This window comes from Aquarana catesbeiana, linkage group LG12, assembly GCF_042186555.1.
Source record: "Aquarana catesbeiana isolate 2022-GZ linkage group LG12, ASM4218655v1, whole genome shotgun sequence".
NCBI classification, from domain to species: Eukaryota; Metazoa; Chordata; class Amphibia; order Anura; family Ranidae; genus Aquarana; species Aquarana catesbeiana.
Window position 1 is genome coordinate 98,929,356 of NC_133335.1, and position 24,859 is coordinate 98,954,214.

General features: G+C 44.5%; 1 protein-coding gene across 2 annotated transcripts in view; it reads left to right on the forward strand.

Annotated features, from left to right (window-relative positions):
• Window positions 1-24,859, forward strand: part of ETV4 (ETS variant transcription factor 4) — an 80,929-nt gene that overhangs the window by 46,294 nt on the left and 9,776 nt on the right. For both annotated transcript variants that reach the window (XM_073608224.1, XM_073608223.1), the window contains exons 6-9: window positions 4,590-4,716; window positions 5,978-6,136; window positions 8,240-8,493; window positions 15,169-15,225. In XM_073608224.1, the coding sequence (XP_073464325.1) occupies window positions 4,590-4,716; window positions 5,978-6,136; window positions 8,240-8,493; window positions 15,169-15,225 (597 nt within the window). The remainder of the gene's footprint in view (window positions 1-4,589; window positions 4,717-5,977; window positions 6,137-8,239; window positions 8,494-15,168; window positions 15,226-24,859) is intronic.

The following is a 24,859-nucleotide window of genomic DNA, read 5'->3' on the forward strand; positions in this document are numbered from 1 at the left end:
CCAGCGCATCCCTTTGCAAATGGTGTGAATGGGCCCCAAGGGCTGTAGATATGTTGCATTTTATTTGTTCTTGGGTTTAGTGTTCCTTTTGTGTAAGATTACTACACAGAAAGCCGTATCTAAGAAAATTATCTCTGAATAATACCACAATAGGGGGTTTTACATGCCCCCTCTTGATATGGGCACCCCCCTATATGACAACACAATGCCAACAGTGTGAATCATTCTGACACGTGAATGGGAAGTGGTTGGAATGTGTCGGCAGTCAGAACTGTAATGTTTACTCGCATGGAGTCTCATTGACAAAGCTTTGGTGTTTAGAGCAGCTCTGATCTGTACACAATCTGCAGAGAAGGAAATGATGTCCCAAGTGAGCCGCTTGCATCGGTGTTACACCATCCCCTGACATTTGTCACATGGCTGCACTGGGACATCACAAACAAGCTGGGTGTAGATGATGGTAGAACAGTGACAGGAGAACAGATTAAATACGTCATTGCCTCTTCTCTAATTGTTGTTACAGAGCTTCTTTGGGTCCTGCCAGTGTCCCACTAGTCTCCTGGGATAATGTGATGCAAACCCCTTCCTATTACCTCGACAATTATATTTGCCTTGTATATTTACATCCATCTAATAGATTTTATGCCTTTTAGATAATAATCGTAATCTTCACTGCTACAGTCCTATATAAAGCTTAGCTGATCAGTAGAAGCTGGGAGCCAGATATCATTTTTAGAATGAAACAAATATACATGTATTTTTTAAGTTGTGTGTTTTGTTGAGAAAATAAATGGTGATGTGGCTCGTATTATGTGCCACTTACATTGGGCTGTTCCACTAGTCTGTTGCCGTAATACGCGTGTGTTATACAACATTACATGTTAAATACACATTGTGGTAAGAAACACATTCTTTTTAAATGTGCTGTTAAAACTCCACTGTGTGTGTGTGTGTGTGTGTTTCTGTATATGTGTGTTCACATGCATGAAAGTTCACGTCTGTAGGATGTCTAGGCGTGGTGTTCAGGTTTGTTGGGGTGCCATTTAAATGGCAACTCCTTACATGGTCCTTGATGCGTTGTGCTAGACAGTAAGTTTTACCGTTATCATAAGACACTGGTGTGAACAATCCCTTAAAATAATAAAATGTCTGCATCATCACTGAACCTCTACATAAACGGATTGGAATATTTTTAACATGAGCGTTTGTAACAGATGAGCTGCATTGCTTTACTTGCAGCTGTGGGGGGGAAATAAACCCGTCACGTTTAGTGGCCAGTACCTCCCACCGAACACAACGCATTTAAGTGAATAGGGCTGCGCGGTAAGTGCTATGTAGCCATGTGCAATTCACATGGTTGCAGTGTGGTGTTGCGGGCTCCCTTGGGTTAAAACAATGATTGGTTGACCTAAGGCCTCCTACCCACCCGTGAAATGCTTTGATTCCATTGTGGATTGCTCTTCAGAGGGTTAGCACTAGTGTAAACAAGCCCTTAAAGCTGAACTCCAGCTAAGAGGATCAGGCCCCTGCACATGGGGAGGACTCCGCCAGCTCAGCGGGATCTGTCTGCTGATGCCTACTGAGCAGGTGGGTGGCTGGTCCGTGTCCGCTCCACTGATGCAGAGCAGACACAGCCTGCTGTTCTCTATGGGTGGTTGGATGTAAACGTGTCACCTGTCTGTTTACACCTGACTGCTATCTGATCTGCTAGATGAAAGGGGAACTGATCCCCATCTGTCGGTTTTGATTGGATGTAGGTGAGAAAAAAAAATGCCATATGTCCGTTTTCACACTGACCGCTACATAGACTGGAGAGTCTGATCGGGTCACCTGAACAACTGACAGGTAGGCCCAATCAGTCTGCTAGTGTGAAAGGGGCCTTAGATGATCATAAAGGATACTTTACTTGTCTCAGGCCTGATTTACACCTATGCATTTTTAGTGCTTTTTTGCAAATTTGCACTACAGAATGTGTTCCATAGGAAACCATGTTAAATGGACAAATCTGCAAAATGCAAAAAGCACTAAAAATGCATAGGTGTGAATCAAGCCTAAAACCACTAGTCTTTGGTTTTTAAAATGCACTTTTTTTTCAGTTTTTTTTATTTTTTTGCCCCTCAAACATGCCCCATATTTCTTCTATTTCATGGTTGCTCCAGTTTATGCAACCAGGCCCCACTTTTCTCCCTATGGCGATATGACTTTTGGTCACACAACCTCCTCATGCGGATTACTGAAGGTAGCTGTGAAGTGCTGATGTCACACCTTCATCCCTTTTGGGTATGATCTTTGTAGCACTGTCATAACCCATACACAGCCACTGATTGCCAGCAATAGCCCTAAGCACCACCCTCGAGTCTGGAGGCTGCCCACCATGCCTGTGAGTTCCCATAGTATCGAGGGAGATTTAGTTAAGCTTGCCACATAGGAAACCCATTGGACATGACATGCGCCACATATCGAGATACTCTTCCAGCGCAAAGTAGATAAAGGACCTAAAGATGTTATATGAACTAAGCCATTTATAGGTGTTTTAAGTAAAGGAAGCTAAAGGTAAAAATTGTGTGGGATTCCAGCAGTTTAGCTTTAAGCATGTCTGCTAGAAGTGCAAAAAAATCTATATATGCCACTGGCCTTGCAAGCTGTACTTGGTGCAGTGGAATAGGTCTTTAAACCACGTATTCCAGTCATACAAAAGGCAATAAGGCAAGGGGTCTCTTTGTTGACCTGTATGCTAGACCACTTCTTAAAATGGTATTCAACCCAAAAGCAAAAATACAATATATTACAGCTTACCAATCATAGATGGGGTGGCTGCATTAGTTTTAAGGCTTTTTCCCCTCAGTTTCCTCTGGTGATCTGGCCAATAACACACCACCTGTATTACACACAACTTCTGAATGAAGGAGCACAGGGGCGGATTTGGACAGCAGTATTGTCGATCTGGGGGGTGGGAAGTGTTGGCTGGAGTAGCAGATTTAAGTACACTAACAAATGGACGCTGAACTCAGCTAACACTTTATGGCCGGTTACAACAAACAGTTTTCTGTTTGGGATACAGGTTTTACATGAATAAATAAAAGCTGACCATTTTAAGCACCCCTGCCAGTGTTAAATGGTCTGTCTCCTCCCCGCAACTGCAAGAGCACTTTTCTGTTGAAGAGCAGACTTTCCTAACTAGATCACCAGATGAAAATTGAAGAAAGCCTAAAAGGAAAACTAATGCAGCCATCACATCAAATGTCGTGTACACACGGGCGGACTTTTCAGCATAAAAGGTCCGACTGTCTTTCCGACGGACTTTCGAACGAACGGACTTGCCTACACATGATCACACCAAAGTCCGACGGATTCGTACATGATGACTGACGTATGACCGGACTAGAATAAGGAAGTTGATAGCCAGTAGCCAATAGCTGCCCTAGCATTGGTTTTCGTCTGTTGGACTAGCATACATACGAACGGATTTTTCGGCCGGACTCGAGTACGTCGGAAAGATTTGAAACATGTTCCAAATCCTAAAGTTCGTCTGATTTTCAACCGAAAAAGTCCGCTGAAGGTCCGATGAAGCCCACACACGGTCGGATTGTCTGGATTCGTCCCGTCGGACCAGTCCAGTCGAAGTCTGCCCGTGTGTACATGGCATAAGAATTGGTAAGCTGCAGTATAATAAATGTTTGATTTTTGGATTTAATGCTGCTGTAACTGCCGCTTCTCTGATCCATTCTGCTTTGAAAAAATCTCCCTAATCTTTCATACCGGTGGTAACTATTTCTGTGGCATTACCTGGAAGCACCTTGAAATTTTGCTCCAGGCCTATACTTTCAGAATTAGGTGGGGCCATTAAAAGTCAGGCCAGCATGCTTAGAGGTGTTTATTTTTATTTCTAATTGCTGTAGTCTGAAGAGCAGTTTACAAACGCCTGGATTAAAACCTTGAACTCTGGTTATACATTACATATGTGGCTTTAAAGCCGCAAATTATGCTTTTCATTCATTTTTCTTAGTCTTGTACTAGAGAAAATCTCAAATCTAGTTGCTATGGGCAAGAGACCCCCCCCCCTTTTTTTTTTTTTTTTTTTTTTTTAATTGTCCATTAAGCAAACTTTTCACAGGATGATCGTAGGTTACTACTTGCCCAGTGGGTTGGTTACGGTATAAGGACATTATGGTGCATATGGAAGAGACTGCCATGGTACTTATTGACTGCCTGTACCTGGCACGCTATAGCTTTTTATACCGGACAAGGTACATGGGTTGATTTACTAAAACTAGAGTGCAAAATCTGGAGAACCCCCCCCCCCCCCCCCCAAAAAAAACAAAAAACAAAACCCGCACAGGAAGCCTATTGGTTTGGTTTCAATGTAGAGCTGCACCAGATTTTGCAGTCTTAGTAAATCGCCCCCCATTGGTATCTGTAGTTTTTAGATATAAGCAAACTGCAGCTTGGCAGTTGTAAAAGCATGGTTATGGTTCTGGTGAGACGTTTCCCTATACACTTCCAAAGGGAGAAGACCTCATCTGTAGACACTTTAGCGTCTAATGTGTGTTTCATATATGTGGTGTTTAGTTTCTTTCTCTCTGTTTCAGTTGCTTTTCACAGTCCACCAGTGAAAATAAAAAAGGAGCAGGCCAGTTCTTGTTCAGAGCCCAGTCTTTCCTGTAGCCAGAAACAACAGTTTGAATACCGTAATGGGGAGCAGTGCCTTTATGCCAGGTGAGTACATTATATGCATTTTTTTTTTTTAGTTTGTAGGTTTAGCTTTGCCTCCTTTGAAACCAAAGTTCTGTACATGGCATATCTTCATTAACCTCCCTGGCGGCATGATTATTTCAGATTTTCGCGTCTCAAAGCGGTACAATTATTTTGCATAGAAATTTGGCGTTTTTATATTGTAGGCCTGTAATTCTTAGCAATAACACACTTTATATCTGTTCACCAAGAGTCTAGTATATATCCCGGGTATGATGAAGTTTGAAACACAAAATCATAAATTATAATATAAATAATTATAAAAAATAATATAATAAATTTCCCCACAATTCATTATCGCTCAATTCTGCAAGTGTTCTAATTTACTATCGCTGTTTTCTAACTGGTCTAAAACCACTTTTGATGTAAAGGGACACTTTTTGGTTGCTATGGACAATCTCCAGTTTCCAGGCAGAAAGAACCGTATATATCACATAAAACTGCATGCAGGGCATAGGACAAACTACTGGGGACAAAAGGGATGTGAAATGATTTCATACAGTAATGTAATCTGTAAGATTACAGTGTACTGTATGTGTTATGATTTTTCACTTTTTTGAATTTGCAGCCAGGCTCCGCCCCAGTGTGTTGCGACGCTCACAGGGAACGGATTTATTTCTTATTTAAAGATTGTTTTAAGAAGTCATTGCTGCCATTTACAGTATTGACGCAGATGTTCTTCCTACCTTTTGGTCATCTGAGCACCACAAACAAAAAACACAATTTTAATATTCAAAGCACCTCCCCAAATCCATCCATGTCTCCATGCTTTTTTTTTTTTTTTTGAGAAATCGCTTTCAAAAACACCCCCCTAGCATTTCTGGCTGTGGCCATCTTGAGTAAGGGCAAATGATTCATGTAGCATTTACTTCCTGGAATCCACCTGCCCTTAGCTCACGCATGCATGCAGGAGAGTTCTTAGCTGAAAAAAAACCCCCTCCTCTCCTGAATATTCCTGGGATGTATGACATAATTTGCCTAGGCAAGGAAACTTGAAGCAACTGAAGAAATATTAAAATCAAAAGTTTTAAAACCAGTATATATGATATACTTATTTACTAATGCTAACAGCATGTGGAATAAAAATTAAGGTTGATGGGAGAGTAAAATTCAACTTTAACAATAACTTGACTGGATCTCCTGACTTGACTAGAATATGAATGTATTGTCCTATGGTTGAGTAGTGGCTTTTGAGTTATTGAATGTGCAATTTCCTCTTTTGAAGTGTTTATGATCAAACATCCAGGCAAGCTGGTATCAAGTCTCAGAACCAAGGCGCTCAAGTGTCCCCCATCCATCACTTTAATAGACAGGACCGAGGATTTGTCTCTCCACAGAGCTCATCACAGCCTGTTCAGTCTGGAGGATATCTTGTGGAACATGGGTAAGGGCCGTTATTGAAAATACCTTGTTATGTGTGGTCTCCTTTCTCTTGTGGGAGCTGTATTTGTATCATAAATTGAAATCACAAGACGATAACTATATCTACAATGTAAAAACATACACATGAAAATAATAGCTAGACAATGGATGAGACCAACACCACCTTGACTTAACGACTGGTTGACTGAAATAAACAATACACTACCATATAAAAAATACCTGTACATCAGAGGATGCACATCCTTATACAATAAAATCTGGGACCACTGTTTGCAAGCTGCCAAAATGTGTTTAGCGATAATGGAAGTTTTTACGGTTTCTCCCCAATGACATTTCATGTCTAAACTAAGTTTATCATAGTGTCAGCTCATGTGTACCCTCGCCTACACTGTTGCACATTGTTCGTTCTTTTTTTACTATGTACCTATTGCCTAGTGATCTACTTGGGGGATGTTTTGTACCCCAACTTTACGTTCTTTACTGTGTAGGCTATTGTTAACTTGTACTCCATATCCTTACGGTGATCCTGTACTTGTACATTGTTCAATAAAAAGTAATAAAAGTTAAAAAAAATACACACGGAAAGTGTAGGTTACTGTGACAGCATGGGCTTGGCAGTTTGTAAAGAACCAAATGAATTGCCATACATCTCTCGTGGAAATCACATGATCAGAAACCGTGCTGAATTGATGTCTGATCCTAGGGGAAACCCAAGCTGCCACTTGAAAGAGGTGCCCTAAGAACTAGGATAGACACTCAGGTGTGCATTCCTAGTTCTCACTAGAAACCTTAATGAAGGAATGTTACCCCCAACATTTCATATGCTTGAGATGTCTGTTTTTTTACCTTGTACTTTTATTAAAAAGTATCATCATGTTCTTTGTATTTCTTCCTTTTGTGTAAAAATCCCTGTTGATCTTGCCAGTTCCCCTGCTTTCCTATTTCAATCTGACCACACTAGGCATGAGAACACATCCACCTCGGCGTGGTCAGTTTTCTGGTTGTGCTGGGTGAACAGCCTGCCTGTATTACTATTCTTGTTACTATTCTTGTTCTTATTTTTATTCAGGATTCATATAGAGCCAACAGTTTGAGCAGCGCTTTACAATGTTAGGGCAGACAGTACAATTACAATACAATTCAATACAGGAGGATCAGAGGGCCCTGCTCATTAGAGCTTACAATCTAGGAGGGGGTGTCAAGTGATACAAAAGGGTAAAAACTGTGGGGGAGGAGCTGATGAAGAAAATGAAAGTTCAGATGTTAGGGGTAGGTAGGATAGGCTTCTCTAAAGAGAAGTTTTCAGGGATCGCCTACAAGTGGATAGTTTTGGAGATAGTCGGACAGATTGGAATAGGGAATTCCAGAGCATGGGCGAGGCTCGGGAGAAGTCCTGGAGGAGAGTATGGCAGGAGTTGATGAGGGAGCTAGAGAGCAGGAGGTCTTGGGAGGAACGAAGAGAACAATTAGGTTGGTATTTTTGAGACTAGGCTAGTGATGTAGCTGGAGGCAGAGTTGTGGATGGCTTTGTAAGTTATTGCTAGTATTTAGAATTTAATTCGTTGAATGAGTGGCAGCCAATGGAGGGATTGGCAGAGAGGGGTAGCAGATGCTGAGCGGTTTGTAAGGTGGATGAGTCTGGTAATGGCATTCCTGGGGATAGCCTATGTTAAAGTTAAGCCAATGAGAAGGGAGTTGATCAGTTGTGTTGACGCGCGCCCCCCCCCACCCCCCGCCCCCCCCTGCACAGCCATTCACTAAGAAGATCTATGTACAGCTGTTTCTCCGCCCCTAGCTCTCAAAGCCCCCTTATGCAGCTGGGGAGCAGATTATGTAATCGCTTAGAAAGAAGGTATTGATGAAAAAAAAGTGTGTGTGCACACACGTCTATTTTGCCTTTCATTTAGATTTTAAACTAAATGGGCTGTTTTAATTTTGCAAGGTGAGAGTTCACATGTACTTTGCCATTATTCTCAAAAAACACAATGCCAGTGTCTTAAAAATGTTAAACAGATTGTAGACAGTGATAAGGCTATATTTTGCCATACCTCAGGATAATGTATGTAAATATAATGTAATATCAAATTTTCTTTTGTATTCCTAGCTCCAGGTACCCACAGCAGATGCCAGAGATGTGCCACTCCTTTCCATCAGCACAGAACATGAGCAGGGAGTCTCCTGCCAACTACCAACGGCAAATGTCAGAGCCATGTCTCCCATACCCACAGCAGGGCTTCAAGCAAGAGTATCATGACCCCATGTATGACCAGGCAAACCATATTGGTCCAAGCAGAGCTAATCGATATCCTTCCAGTGTTGTAATCAAACAGGAGCAGACAGACTATTCATATGATTCAGGTAAGAGACCTGCTGCTTTGATCCCATAGCATCTCCCAATGAAAGATCTGAAAATGAAGCGTTTTTAGTACAGAGCAATTCTTAGTAATGGTTGGGAGATTGTCGAAGGTCTTTAATGTCTACCAACATTTTATAATAGTCTTTACCCCATCCCGGTGAGTCACTTTCCTAAAAAAAAAAAAAAAAAAAAAAAAAAAAAATCAGTATGGTTGCACATGTACATCTGACTGCCAGAACCATATTCATGACCAACATAATTTTTGTCCCTGGTTCAATGCCTCGTGGCAACAAAATGGGGTGATAAAGCGTTCTTCTCATCGGACGCACTTGTAGGAAATTCTGCCGGCCAACTTCTCCCATCCTTTTCAAAGAAAACATGAGGAATGCGTTTAATCATATGTGTGCCTGCTGTTTACCAGGCTAGTCTCGTGAGAAACTGTACTAGGTCCTGCCTCTCTAGATCACCAGCAGATGGTTTCCCACCTATTATACTTGGAAAGACATAGTCTAGTTTAGTTTATGGCTAGCCTTGGCCCAGAAAAGAGACCAGTTGGGAATTTTTTTTAATCGATTTTAGTTTCACTAGCTCAAAAATAGATTTGCTGTTTTTAAGGTTGGCTATACTGTACATGTCTCAGTCAGATGTGCAATATGATGCACAGGCACGAATCAGAGTATTTAGGGTTAACTTTGGTTGTGATGTCAAATGAACCATCATTTCCCATGATGCTCATGCACTCTACAGTGTAGTTGAGCATCATGGGAAATGTAGTTCCAAAACATGTGGAGTGCCAAGGTTCGCCATCACTGGCCTTGGGTCACTGTAACAGAATCATTTGTAGGGCTCATTACTGCTCAGAGGATTTCCAGCTTGTTGCAAAAATTTTGTGCAATCTGACCAATCCTCCATTCTCTTTAGAAGTTTATTTTCGGTGGATTTGCAGAAAGTTTAAAGGGTTAGTTTGCCTTTATCAAAAACTGTCTTGCGATGAAAACAAACTGTGCAGCTGTGACTAAAGTTGTATAACCGTATATAGAGAAAGCTGGCACTCCAGTGCAATGGCTAATCAAATGCTCTTAAAGTTTTTGTGTAGTAGTACAGTTATGTAAAAATCCAAAGTGTTTCGGCTGTCACGAGCCATGATTAAGGCCTGACAGGCCGAAACGTGTTGTTTTTTTTTTCTTTTTTTTTTTTTTAACATGACTACTATATGAACATTAATGAAGAGCATGTGATGATAGCTGTTGCACTGGAGCGCCAGGTTTTTCTATATGCTGTTTAAAGAACTTTGGAGGTTACCAAAGACCTTTCTAGCTGGAAGCCAGTGCTTGCAAGCTGTGAATGATTAAGGGGGTAGCAGCTTGGTTTCATCTGTCATAAGTTGAATTACGCTCTTGCACTAGGTATAGGCCATTTACATACTAAAACTCCCAGGAATGGTGTCCCCCACATCTTACCAAGTTGCTAGGGCATTGTGAAGATCCTCCCAAACGTTGTGCAACCCCACCATTACAGAAATGAGATTTTTCTCCAATTCTAATCTCTGGGAATATTATTTTTCTTCCTCTGTTGTATTAGCTTTAAGCTCAGCAATCTTGTGACAGAGGAACTAGTATAACACACGGATGAGAATTTGAGAGCTCACTCCTGTGATGGGGAGCATGAGCAGTAACAGCTGAGAGTGCCTTAGTAACATCCTAGCAATAAGGCAGGATGGGTGGATGTCATCACTGGGAGTTTTTCAGCCATGCTACAGGGAAATATGTAAATGGCCTACACCTAGGGCATTATCTAACTTTAGTCAAATCTGCATTTTTTTTTTTTTTTTTTGATGTATGCATAGAAAAAAGGGCTTAGACTCCACACCAGCTATGGTAGCTGGTGTGGTGTCTATGCCTTTTTCTATTTTATGTATATGGTTTTTGGTGACACCTACCCACTTAGTGGGAAGCATCAACACATTTGTTGTTCAGTGGGATTCCCAGGATCCTTTACATTTTGTATGCAAGTTGTTTTTTTTTTTTAATCTTTGCCCTTTACCTGCCCTTTACCTGCATAGGCTGTTGTGAAATAACCCTTTATTGGCCAACTTTACACTATATTAAAGGTCCAATATTTTGGGATCCTTTGTTTCCTTTGTCAAGTTTTATCCAGTATGGTAGACTTGGGATCCTACAGTGAGACCTGTGAGGTTTGATTTATAGCTGGAAACTTTTATATCTGACACACTACCATTTTGCTTTATAGCTAGAGGGAGAATCAGTATATGGTGCTTTAAGTACATGCCTGTCCATGTCTGTCAGCTTTCTGATTTGGTGTCTGTCTGCATTGCTTGTGAGTGAACGTCTGTTCCATGCAACTCTGTTCCACCACATAAAATGAAATGGCTTGTTTGAGATACCAGTACAAGTGAACTAAAGATGATTTAACCAAAAAAACTTTCAGGAATGGTTGGCAGTGGAATTCCACAGCTGGACCTGTCGGAGTCCTGATTTGTATTTAATGATGGAATTTGAACGTTCCTCCTCGGGGTTCCTTTTGGCCTCTGTTTAGTATATAGATAAATGAATATTTCTGACTTGTATTAATCATTGCTTCTTGTGGCACCATGCTGGGATGAGGCTGCATTCTTGGTGTACTGTGACCTTGCAATTTCCAGCTACAATTTTTTTTCTGATAGAAATCAAGGTCACAAAGCAATCCTTACCCCCTCCCACCTGCCTGCCAGTCAGACACACATACTCTGAATGGAGTCAAAGGAATTTCACTCACAAAATGGAGGACGAGCGAAAGACAAGAAGTCCCCATAGGGCTACTCTGGTGCTGGCTTACACAGCTGGGCTGCCTTTTCATAGGCAGCTGACATCATAGCAGAAATATGGGCTGTCTTGTGGTAACACTATCTCTTACTGTATTTCTGCCCAAGGCTATTAAGGCATTGGGAGGAAAAAAAAGACCTGTGCTAATGACGTTACAATACAGGATGGATAGTACCAAACCTCCAATGTTCACATTGAGCAGGTGTTTATAGATAGATGTGAAAGATCAGCTTTATTTAAACCATCTTATCAAAATGTGTAACAGAAAAACCCCTGTGTGTAATGTATCTAGCTGTTTTCATCCTCTTACCTTACTGCTGGCTGATTATACACTGCAATTAGGACCTGGGGAACAGAAGCTTAGACATGGATGGACATTGGTGGCGTTTTAGTTTTGTGAGGAACGTCACATTTCTGCTTTGTACTTTTTGGGTAGAGCAATATATCTTGTGATCTTTAACATTGAGTGCTAGTTACCAGATCTTCTAAATGTAGAAGTGCATCTAAGCCAAAAGTCTATCAGATTTTGCACTCTGGTTTTAGTAAAATGACCCCAAGTGACACTTGCTAACTGGGTGGGTTTTTTTTTTCCTTTGAAAACCAGCTGAAAATGCTGTACCCAATAGAAGAAGTTGTCTTTAATAATGAGCACGTGTAGATCCCACCACGAAGTCGGCGCTGCGCTAATCACAGGCGATGTGCGGCTGGAGAGATCAGGAAATGTCTCACTACATGTGATTATCGCAGTGCCGACTACCTGGCGGGCTCTGCACGTGGAGTGTGTGAATGAACACGCCGCGGAGCTCATCCTTCTTAGTAAGATTGAGTGGAGTGTGGGGGGAGGTTGGGGTCATCTTGTCTTCAATAATGGAAAGGGAAATTAAGGTATTGCCTTTCGCAAGCAATCCAGTTCAAACTGTCAGTTTTTCTAAGGTTTGAGAATGGAACATGGTGGTTACTCTGGTTGCCATCCATAGCATGTGTTGTAGTTTTTTCTGCAAGTTTGCTGAATACTCCTAGACAAGTGCATGTTCTTCTGCTCTGCTTACCAACGTCCAGATTAAATTGAAGGTTTGGGCTGGGAACGACTGGACCTACTGTCAGGATGTTTACTACAATCCATTACAACATTTCCCAGGGATCTCAGATTTATCCAGAAAGGAATTAAGGGTAAAATCTCCAGTGGGGGATTAGTAGACTAGAAACCCTGCCAGACTTTTTTTTTTTTTGCTTTCTGTATCCCTGCTACAAATGTGTATGGACGTATTGTTTGATGAAACTATTACCCATGAGACTAGGGAGCAGAAATTCCCATAGAACAGTTAAAGCAGTTGTAAAGTTTTTTTTGTTTTCCCTAAAATTAAAAGATGGTCTACTTACCTGCTCTGTGTAAGACCCCTTTCAGACTGCCAGCACCCTGGCGTCAGCGGTAAAGCGGCGCTATTTTTAGTGCCGCTTTACCGGCGCTATTCGGCCAATAGTGGGGAGGTTTTAACCCCCTGCTAGTGGCCGAAAAGGGGTTAAAACCGCCCACAAAGCGCTGCCGGAGCAGCGTTTTGCCGGCAGTATCGCAGCGCTGCCCCATTGATTTCAATGGGGAGGAGCAGTGAGTTCCCCGCTCCAAAGAAGCTGCTGGCAGGACTTTTTCTGACGCCCTGCCAGTGCACCGCTCCAGTGTGAAAGCCCTTAGGCTTTCACACTGGAGTGAATAGAGCAGCTGTTTTGGGGCAGTTTGCAGGCACTATTTTTAACGCTATAGTGCTTGCAAAACGCTCCAGTGTGAAAAGGGGTCTAAAAGTATTGCACAGAGCAGCACCAATCCACTTCTTAGGTCCCCCACTGGTGCTGTCTGCTGCTCCTGAGTGCCCCCATAGCAAATCGCTTACTATAATGGCATTCTTGTGGGCGCGCACTCCCAAGCCAGACTGTGTGTGTCAATGCACAGTGTGGCTTGGCCCTGCTGCCTCATCACATGATTTTATTGACAGCAAGGAGCCAATGGCTGCTGCTGCCATCAAAACCTACCCTGACTAGAAGAAGAGTGGCGAAAAGTTGCTGAAGATAGGACAGCACTGGATTGAGAGACGACTCTGGTAACTGTGTAAGGGAATAGGGCATTATGGTAAAAAAAAAAAAAATTTCTTTTAGAACCACTTTAAATTCAGTGGTGATTCAAACACTAAAAAGAAAATGCTTTTGTTGGACACCTTTTTAAAAAAAACATTTTTTTTTTTACATCCATATTTACACCAGGTTTCCACCTCCAGTGTCCCCCTTCCTCCCCATGGCAGTAGTTGGGTTCCTCTACCCTGCAGCCTCTGTCTCATTTTTAAAATCAGCACAGCTGTGCAAGTCTGCGGTTCACTTGCAGAAGGCTTGTAGCACTCAAAGGACTGAGTGCACTGATCAGATAGGTCGTCATATCTGTAAACTTCCAGACCTGTACAGAATACACAGCTTTAATGTAAATTGTGTACAAGCGTATTATGTTATGGAATGTCAATGGGAGTTTAAGCTAAGTTGCATTGGTCAATGGCTATTTTCGTCTAGGTCAGGAGTCTCCAAAGTACGGCCTGCGGGCCCCATCTGGCCCGCCAGGACGTTTTTTCCAGTTAGAATCACCAGACTTGCTGCAGGGACGGTCTTTGCAAGGGTTGCGGGGCATGCTCTGCAAACTGACAGGCAGCGAGGGGGTGTGCAGCTCAAGTCCCACAACCCAAGAAACCCAACAAAGCCCAAGTTATTTCAGTGCAGACCTGCTGCACCTCCTGGCTCCCACCCTGTAGTTACATTCGGTGTCCTTTACCGCTGTAATTTCACATACAAAGTCTGTGTAACAGCAGGATGGGAGGCGGGAAGTGCAGTAGGTCTGCACTAAAGCCAGCCCGTCAGAGGAGCACTACATCGGTAATAGACACAGGGGAAATAGAAAGCGGTGCAGGAGGACTGATGGGCAAAGAATTGTGCTGGGAGAGGGGCTCTGGTGGGGACACAAGTATGGGGGGGGGGCTCTGGTGGGGGACAAAAATGTGGGGGGCTGAGATGGAGGACACAAATGTACATTGATGGCGGGGGGCTCTGGTGGGGATGCAAATGAGGAATGTGGACTCCGATGGGGGACAAAAGGGTGCAGGGGGGCTCTGATGGGGACAGAAGTGTGCGGTGGGGGTGGCTCTGGTGAGGACATAAATGTGCGGGGCGACTTTGACGGGGACACAGGTGTAAGGCCTTATGTGCACAAAATGTTTGGCCCTGGTGCATGAAGCTCCGGTATTTAGGTGCGGGCGGAGGATACAGGTGCACCATCCAGCTTTGATGGCAGCCTTTCAGTTCTGTTCTATTCCGTGGCTGAGAAATCCTTTCTAAATAACTTTTAACTTTTTTTTTTTTTTTTTTTTTCGGCCGCGAATATCTGTAAAATATGATGTGGCCCTCAGTAAAAAGTTTGGAGACCCCTGATCTAGGTGAACCCAAAACGCAGGGCTTTTATAAGGACCTATCCTAATCCTTTCTGATTTATGTCAGACTGATCTGTTCAATATTTATTTTATTTTTGTACTTAAACTAATTTTGGCGCCTGGGTCAGCAGGATAAACTCTGAAGGTAACGAACGGAAATATCACAAGCTTTGTCAGATGTGTTTATAATACATTGATTTGGTCTAATATAAACAGAAGGCACATCTGCTCAATTGCTTGGTCACCCTGCACCGTTTTTAGGATCACTTCCTAAAACTTTTCCAAGTCAACTTTAGCAGTGTTTAGTTTGTGGTTTGTTGGACTTTGACTCTGTTGTTGGACTCTATATTGTTTAATGGAAGTTACAAATTGTGTCCCCCCCCCCCTTTTTCTGCAGATGTTCCTGGGTGTCAGTCAATGTACAGAAACATGGAAGGCTACTCAAACATGGATGGTAAGTATTCTCTTAAGTCAGAACGTAATGTGATTAAAGGAGACAGGTGAAGGAATAGCCGATGGCATGCTGTTCTATCGTTTTAATCAGACTTCTGCATGTTCCATGTTCCTTTGCCTGCCATCCCTACAAACTTTTTTTTTTTCTTAAATGTGTCCTGCTGCACTGGACCCTTGTAATCGAACACTGTACTGTACAGTTGTCATATAGTCTTACCCCTTGGCACACAATCTTGTGTTTCCAGGATGTCTGGAAGAATGTAAATAACATTTGAAGAAAGTACTATAAGACCTGTTCAGATTCCTTGTTTTAGAAATCTTCCACTTTTTTTTTTTTCACATTTTTGGGTGGAATTAACAGTGGTGCAGGTGCTTGAACCACTCTTCTAAACCTAAAAAATGGAGCAAATCCCCTAATTAACAAAAGGGGTGCAAGGCTTGCTTTGTAAATTGACTGATCTAGTTCTATGCAAGGCAGCACGGAGCTGGAGCTACATGCTCCAAATCTCGCTGCAGTCCTTGTATCCTCCATTTAGATCAGAGGGGGGTGGAGGGTTGTTAACGCTGCAGATCTGCTCGTGTAGTGTGATCACTGCATGGGCAGAGAGGGGAATTGAAGCTGTCTTGTGACAACTCTTCTCCCGTGTAACAAGGTTGCACCTGGCAGGAATCTGTGCCAGTTTTTTTTTTTTTTTTTTCTTTTTTATATGGAAACCTGCTGCATTCCCTCTGATAATTGGGGGCAGACCTGCGCTAGTGTCTATAGCGCTCTGAAATAGAAACTGGCGTGGGTGTCGCAGACAGGCCTGAAACAGGTCAATCATCTCAGTTAATGTTACACGTACCACTCCTGACTGTTTCCTACACCAGGCAAAGGAAGCTTGGTTCATTTCCTGGTATGAGTCTAGTTTTTTTTACTTAAAGCTGAACTTCAGGAATTGGACAAAATCAACCCTTGCAGTGGGGCCCCTCACATTGTAATGGTTTAAATGCCTAAGTCTAGGGATGCAGGGTAAAGGTTTATTACATACCCTATCCCTCAGTCTGACAAGCTCCAGGTAATCCTCGGCATCAAGCCTAGTACACATGGGCTGAATAGCGACATTCGGCCCGTGTGTACGGCAGCTGGTCTGACACATGCCGGACATCCGGGTGGCTTCTGTCGAAGAGGCATGCTCAAACAAGGTCTGCCGACCGACTCCCGGTCAGTGCTCTCAGCGGGCCCCGCCCCCTGTCAGAACCCTGTATAACAGCAGGGGAGATCGCTGTATTAATATCGGACAGTTAGTACAGCGGCCCCTCATGAGCTGTCAGGTTTTTTTATTCAGCCCTGCTGGGTTGAACGAAAATAAAACTACTAGTGTGTATTAGGCTTCATTGTGTATAGTGGAGCCTGCCTGTAACATGATGGAGGCAAGTATGCAAGTGCAACTTGGCGGTGGCATTGATTTGAAGGAAGCTGGCTGTAGCCAGGAATAAGGCAAGTATTACCTTTTTACTGCACCTATAGTCTAGGCGAGGACTTTTACCTTTGCATGGGACTAAGTTGCACTGCAAGGGTAGATTTTGTCTGATTCCTGGAGGTTAGCTTTAATCATTGAGGTTATTTGTTACTTCACCTTCTTTTACTGGGGTTGATTTACTAAAACTAGTGTGCACCTGGAAACCTGGAAGCTGATTGGTTTGTATGCAGAGCTGCACCAGATCTTGCATGACCAGTGTAGTCTAAATGTTCCCTTCATTCTTATCGCTGTTACCCACTTATACTCCAACCCATACCTTACCCACCTCAAATAATGAGACCACACTTATATTTTATGGAGTAAAATGGCCATAACAGCCTATTTTATTAAAACAAACCAACTAAATAACTCCAAACCACTATATATATATATATATATATATATATATATATATATATATATATATATATATATATATATATATATATATATATATATATACTGTATATATAAATATAATAAACAATAACATAACCTGTTAACCCCAGTCTGATGGTCTCTGACGGTGACCCACCTTTTAACCACATATAACCACATACCACACCAATGCACTGTGGGACCTTTTCCAAACTGATAGGCCTCCAGCTGTGACCGCTCGGAGACAACCCCTTCCCACAGTGCAACCATTCCAGTATTCCATCCACCGTTCAGGAATACACCGGAGGGGCACATACAAACGATGAGCCCCCCACCCCTTTTTGATCCCTCCGTTTACTGCCACCGTCAAAGACCACCAGAAGAACACCGCCATAGCCCTGAAGGGCACCTATCCGCTGTCATGACGACCTTCTTCCTTTTCCTGCAATAAATTAAAAACAGAGCAGCAAGTACACACGGACACATTGCACACATATATCTAGGGCGGGAGGGTGGGAAAAACTGCCTCCTCCTATAAGTTCATCTTCACACTGACCCTTTGCACCGCCCCCTCTATAAATATAACCACTCCCCTTTGGCAAAAACTTCTTTCTTACCTTCCCCTTTCTTGCCACTCCCATTACTCCTTTCCACATTAACCCCATATGTGTCTCCCTTAGACACACTGTCATGCCCGGCCCTACACTATCCCTCCTTGCAGTCCTTTCGTTCCGGGCCTCACTTGACCAGTGTAGTCTAAATGTTCCCTTCATTCTTATCGCTGTTACCCACTTATACTCCAACCCATACCTTACCCACCTCAAATAATGAGACCACACTTATATTTTATGGAGTAAAATGGCCATAACAGCCTATTTTATTAAAACAAACCAACTAAATAACTCCAAACCACTATATATATATATATATATATATATATATATATATATATTATATATACTGTATATATAAATATAATAAACAATAACATAACCTGTTAACCCCAGTCTGATGGTCTCTGACGGTGACCCACCTTTTAACCACATATAACCACATACCACACCAATGCACTGTGGGACCTTTTCCAAACTGATAGGCCTCCAGCTGTGACCGCTCGGAGACAACCCCTTCCCACAGTGCAACCATTCCAGTATTCCATCCACTGTTCAGGAATACACCGGAGGGGCACATACAAACGATGAGCCCCCCACCCCTTTTTGATCCCTCCGTTTACTGCCACCGTCAAAGACCACCAGAAGAACACCGCCACAGCCCGAAAGGGTGACAACCTTACCCTTGAGGGCACCTCCACACCCTCAGGGCCCGTTCTATCCCTTCCTGTAAACCCATAGCCATAAGTCAATCCCCACTTCAGAGAGACGAACTCCATCACTCCTCAAGTAGAGCCCCACATTTTTTCCAAGCTCTCTGTGCCTAATCACAATACCCCCATTCTGTGCCACGAACCTACCCACTACTTTGTTGATACGAGTCTTACTGATGCTCACCACAGATCTAGCCTAACGCCATGTCGTTCTAGCCACAATGTCAGACCACAGCAAAAAGGGGTACCCGGGAATTTAGTGCGCAAGTGCGTGAAATCGGATTTAATATCCGCGATCAGGTCCCTGACTGTCCGGATCCCCAAATCATTCCTCATGTATCACTAACACGTCAGGTGGTCTATCCAGCCTTACGTACCTCTCCACCTCCACCATCACTCTACCCCACCTCATCCCGGGTATCCCCAACCATCTCCGATAAGCCTCCCTCCTGGAAAATACCCAATTGCCTGCCATCCGGTCTTACGTCTCCTCTCCTGGCCCCCCAACACACCTAGGAGTGCCCTATGATCCAGACAAGGCGTACTGAACCTCCATCTGAAATGACAAACAAATAACATAAAGGCAGCAACACACCTGTCAACTTAACACAACCATATCACAACATGCGAATCCCACATGCACCCTCCTTTTCCTGTAAACATCCAAGATAGTTTTTTTTTTTTTTTTATATCTATTCCACGGCCAGATGAGGCCTAATATAAGACCGAAATCTCCTCAAATCTCATCTTCCAATTCTGCGCACAGCCGCCTCATCCAACCCACATCTGGCAGCTTCTGTAGCCGCCCCTATGCGGGAGGAGTGTGAAGCGTACCCTGCCCCGTCCAACCCAGCTGCTTTACGACATTTCCTAAAAATTGATATGAACTGAAACTTTGACAAGTAGTACCCATCCTCATGCCTCAGGAATGGCCCTGCCCCATCTGTTCTAATCTTCGGAAATTCACGCACTGCCTCAACAGGGCACACCCTAGACCCAGGTAATGCGAACAGCGACACATCCACACCCTTACCCTGGTGATCAGTTTTTGACCTGCGCAGCCGCAAACACACTATATCCACCTCCACCTGCACATCTTGCTCCCAACAGGCCCACTGCCAAACACTTCGATGGGCTGACCAACTCCCCTATCCGAAAAAACCCCAAAAATGCTAGCGAGAACACTGCTGTAAACAGCAACGCTTCATACCGCGATTTACATATTGAACCCAACATCGCACATACGGACCCCAGGTTCGCAAAAATGACAGGCCGTCTCACATCCTTCCACATATGCTGTTTTCGATAACCCTTTATGGCCTGCTTCACCCAAAATCTTTTTTCCAGTCCTCCCCTCCCATTAATTTGAAAAGAAACGATAAGCCCGCCATTTTTTTATCGATGGAAGAGACCGAAAAAACATTTTTCAATGTTCCTAGCTACAAAATACAATACCAGTAACCGCCCGTCAGACCCCATTTTCCCAGCCCCTGCCTCCTGTACCAACCCTGACCATTCTTTCCATACCTTCGCGTAGGCTGACCAAGTGGACTCACTTAGACTGCCGAATCCATCCCGCGGTGACTCCAAGGGCAGCTCCCAAATCCAGTCCGGGCAAGGAACTCCTTCTTTTTGTGCACCCGGAGCCAGCTCCCTGAACTTGTTCCATTGAAATCGAGACAAGGAGTCAGCTAGCGAATTGTCGACACCCGGGATGTGCACCGCATAAATAAAATATTTAATCTCAAACACCTCAACACCAGTTTCCGCAAAAGCCGTATAACTGGTTGTGGTGACGCAGACATGCGATTGACCACCTGCACTACTCCCATGTTGTCACAATTTATTCTCAACTTTAGAATCTGGCATGCCTCCCCCCACAGTTCCAAAGCCAGCACCACTGGAAAAGTTCCAGTCGCACTAAATTCTTAAGGAACTCCGCCCTCTCCCAAGACTGCGGCCAGGGTTCCACGCTCCACTGCCCTTGGAAAAATGCACCATAGCCCGTGGAGCCTGCAGCATCTGTAACCAGCTCTACATCGAAATTACTCACCGGGCCAGACATCCACACCGCCCTGCCATTGTATGAGGCTAAAAACTCATACCACACCTTTAAATCCTCCCTGTGTTCCCCGGTCTGGCGAATAAAATGAGTCAGGGCCTTTACCCCCGCGGTGGCTGCCGACAGCCGTCGGCAATACCTGCCCCATGGGGCTGATCCTGCAGGCAAAATTCAACTTACCCAGCAACGACTGCAGAGTCCTCAACTGAACTTTCCGCAGTCCGTGGATTTCCCGAATTTCCTTCTGCAAGTCCTCCAACTTACCTCTGGGCAATCGGCACTCCATCGCCATTGAGTCTATTACTATCCCCAAAAGCTAAGTTCAGCCGTTGGGCCTTCCGTTCTTTCTGCGGCCAATGGTATACCAAACCTGCCTGCGATGTGCTGCAACGTGGAAAGTAGAATCGCACACACAGAGGAAGCAGGGGGGCCTATACACAAAAAGTCATCCAAATAATGTATGACTGAACCTAAGCTGGAAACCTCCCTAATCACCCACTCCAAAAACGAGCTGAAAGCCGCGAACATGGCTTTTGGAAAAGATAAGTGGTGTATCACGCGGAACTTGTTCGGTTCCGTCTTGGGCACCACCCCCAATGGTGACACCACCAAATCCTGCCAGGGTTTGTTGGCAAAGGGCCCCCCCATGCGCCCCATGGCCACTTCTCTTCCCAATTTGTCCTCCACCACCCCCGGATGCTGTAAAGCAGATGTCAGATTCCTTGCCTTTGGCAGAACCATCGCGAACGAACACGGGTTCTTAAAACCGTCCTGAAACCCCGAAGCCAATAACTTTGCCGCTTCCCTGTCTGGATACTTACTTAGAAAAGGAAGCATCCTTTCCACCCTCACCGGCGTCATCCCTCTTTTGAGCAGAGTCGCCGGCATGCTTCCCTCTCTTAAAACACCTGGACAATATATGGGCTCCCCCTCACCCAGAGCACTCGTGCTTGAACTTGTATGCTGCTCCAAATTTACAGGAGCCCTCATTGCACTGCCAGCATACTCCCCACTTCTTTCCGGCCGGCAGTCCTGAGGAATGTGTACCCCCGGCCTCCCCCTGAAAAAACTGAGGCGGGGCCCTCGCTGAAGACATAAGCCTCATCCAGAGGCTAATATCTTTATGATTCCATTGCAGAGACGGGCGGACTGCTCTGCGCTGTCTGAACTGCTCGTTGTATCTAAGCCAAGCAGTACCACCGTACACCCTATGTGCCTCTCCTATAGCGTCCATGTAACAGAACAAAGCCGAGCAATGCTTGGGGTTCTTCTCACCAATAACGCTCACCATAATGGCAAACGCTTGCAGCCAGTTAACAAATGTACACGGTATAAGCCTGTACCTCCTTCTTTCCTCGTTCTCCTTCTTGGAATCATCAGGTTTCACCCTGTCCAAGTTAATTTTTTCCAATGGCAGTAGCGAAAAATCTCCACATACTCGCCCTTGTAAATCTTATCCCGGACTTCCTGTTTTAGATGAGCTCCCAGCGGGCCCTCGAAGTAGAGGTATACCTCGCACTTTGCCGCGTTCGCAGTCCTGACCATATTGGTCCTCTCCGCCTTCTCCGTATCCCCTTTTTCCCCTGCCTTCTCGGTGACCACTCCTACCCCTGACTGCACGGGTATCGGAGCTGCCGGGGGCATCTCCACCCCAGATCCCCCAGTTCCTCCAACCACTGCCTCAAATCTACCTAACAACGCCCGCAGGCCCTCCAATAAATCCGTCAGCTGCGTACCGGACCCCGCACTGGCAGTCCTGTGCCCTGCCCCCTGCTGGCCCAGCGTATCCCCCCCTGACTGTATCAAAGGAACTGCTGGCCTAACCGTACCCGCAGCTACCACCCCTAACACATCCTGCAATGCATCAGACAAAGACAAATTAACCACTGACTTACCGGGCTGACCAGGAGCTCCCCCAACAGCCGCCGCATTGCTCTCCATCGCTTGTACTAGTGGTTCCTCCTCCCCTGATGCTTTCCCTTCTGACCTCTCGTCCTTTTCCAGGATGGGTGGCATAGCAAGCCCCCCGGGAGATGAAATCCCTAAGGCCGTGGTGCTTGGCAGTTGTGGGGCCCGCTTCACCCCCGAAATTCCTCCTTCTCCAGACCGGCGTCACTGACCTGACCTGGCGATGTCCTGGCTGTCATGTGTTGTTCTTCCTCCGCCATCTTGTCCCACCGAGCGCCGTCCCGGTAGGCTCCGCCCCCTCACCGACTTCCCGATCTCCCGCTCCACCACCTCCGTGTCTCTGCTCGGCTCTCCGTCCCTCATCATCTCCCCCCTCTGATCGCTGTGTGCGGATGGGGATGCCGCCCTGCTTCCTGACCCACGATGTCCGTGCGGGGAACCGGCGCCATGTTGGCCCGTGGCCCCACCCACCGGATTAGGCAGGCGGCGTGTGGACCACCCAGGGCCTGCTGAAAGCTGTGGCTGATGCTGTTTTGCCGGGGGAAGCGATCGCTCCTCTGTCGGGCTTCTGGGGAGGCGAATGGGTCTAGATGCAGGCCCTGGTGAAAAGCACGCTGGAGGCCGCGACCTCCGCGATGGGACACCTCACCTGACGGGGATCCGTCTGCCTCATCCTCCATGAGCTCCGCGCCTGTCTCTGCAGCCACTCTGGTATTGCTTCAATCTCTGCCATCATGGAGGAGCAGTGAGAAAAACTGCCTCCTCCTGTAAGTTCATCTTCACACTGACCCTTTGCACCGCCCCCTCTATAAATATAACCACTCCCCTTTGGCAAAAACTTCTTTCTTACCTTCCCCTTTCTTGCCACTCCCATTACTCCTTTCCACATTAACCCCATATGTGTCTCCCTTAGACACACTGTCATGCCCGGCCCTACACTATCCCTCCTTGCAGTCCTTTCGTTCCGGGCCTCACTCTCTAGTTTTAGTAAATCAACCCCACTGTGTTTTACTACTTGCACCCAATTTATTATCGGTATTTATATAGTTCCGAAAATTTTGCACTAGCAATAATCACTGTCTTCTTCTAGCAGGGACGCCCCCCCCCCCACCGCCGGGAGAAGACAATGACCTGGCAGGAGGGATTCCGGTATCAACAGTGTCTGTCTTGATGGAGGAATCAAGCTAATTTCTTTCCTGCAACTCGTGGTTGCAGGAAAGAAATTTGCTCCTCCATGTATGGCCGGCCTTAGGCAGGAGCTTGTCAGTCTGCTGCTTTTGGCCAATAACATGCTGGGGGGGAAAAGACAAGAATGTATTGCATTTTACTTAACTGTAGTTCTGTTTAAAAGATGATTGGAATTGCAACTTTTTTTGCAATAAAGCATGAAAATATTAAATAAGATTTAATTTACAAGAGTTGCCAAGAATCCAGTGGACCATATTGGAGGATGGCAAAGGGACTAGGAATCTGTTTAAAGCGGAAGTAAACCGCAGGTGGTTTAAGAAAATGTCCCTGCAAAACAATGCCAGCATGTTACATAGTTAATCAGGTTGAAAAAAGACACAAGTCTATCTAGTTCAACCATATAAATAAAATCATACAAACCCCATATACACAATCCTATACTCACAGTTGATCCAGAGGAAGGTGGAAAAACCCCAGCAAAGCATTGTTCAGTTTTGTTACAGCAGGTGAAAAAAATTCCTTCCTGATCCCAGAGAGGCAATCTGGATCCACTTTACCTATGAATGATCGTACCCAGTTATATTATGTACATTCAGGTAAGAGTCCAGGCCTTTCTTAAGAACCACTTCAGCCCCAGAATGATTTACCCCCTTCCTGACCAGAGCACTTTTTGCGATACGGCACTGCGTCGCTTTAACTGACAATTGCGCGGTCATGCGACGCTGTACCCAAACAAAATTGACGTCTTTTTCCCACAAATGGAGCTTTCTTTTGGTGGTATTTGATTATCTCTGCAGTTTTTATTTTTTGCGCTATAAACCAAAAAATTGTCAATTTTGGAAAAAAAAAAACACTTTTGCACTTTTTGCTATAATAAATATCCCCAGTTTTTTTAAAAAAATCTAATTTTTTTCTCAGTTTTAGGCTGATATGTATTCTTTTACACATTTTTGGTAATAAAAATCGCAATAAGCCTATATTGATTGGTTTGCGCCAAAGTTATCGCGTCTACAAAATAGGGGATAGATTTATGGCATTTTTATTTTATTTTTTTAACTAGTAAGGGCGGCAATCTGCGTTTTTTTTTTTTTTTGAGCCTGCGATATTGCGGCGGACACATCGGACACTTTTGACACATTTTTGGGACCATTAGCATTTTTACAACGATCAGTGATATAAAAATGCATCGATTACTGTATAAATGTCACTGGCAGGGAAGGGGTTTCACACTAGGGGGCGATCAAGGGGTTAAATGTGTTCCCTAGGTGTGTTA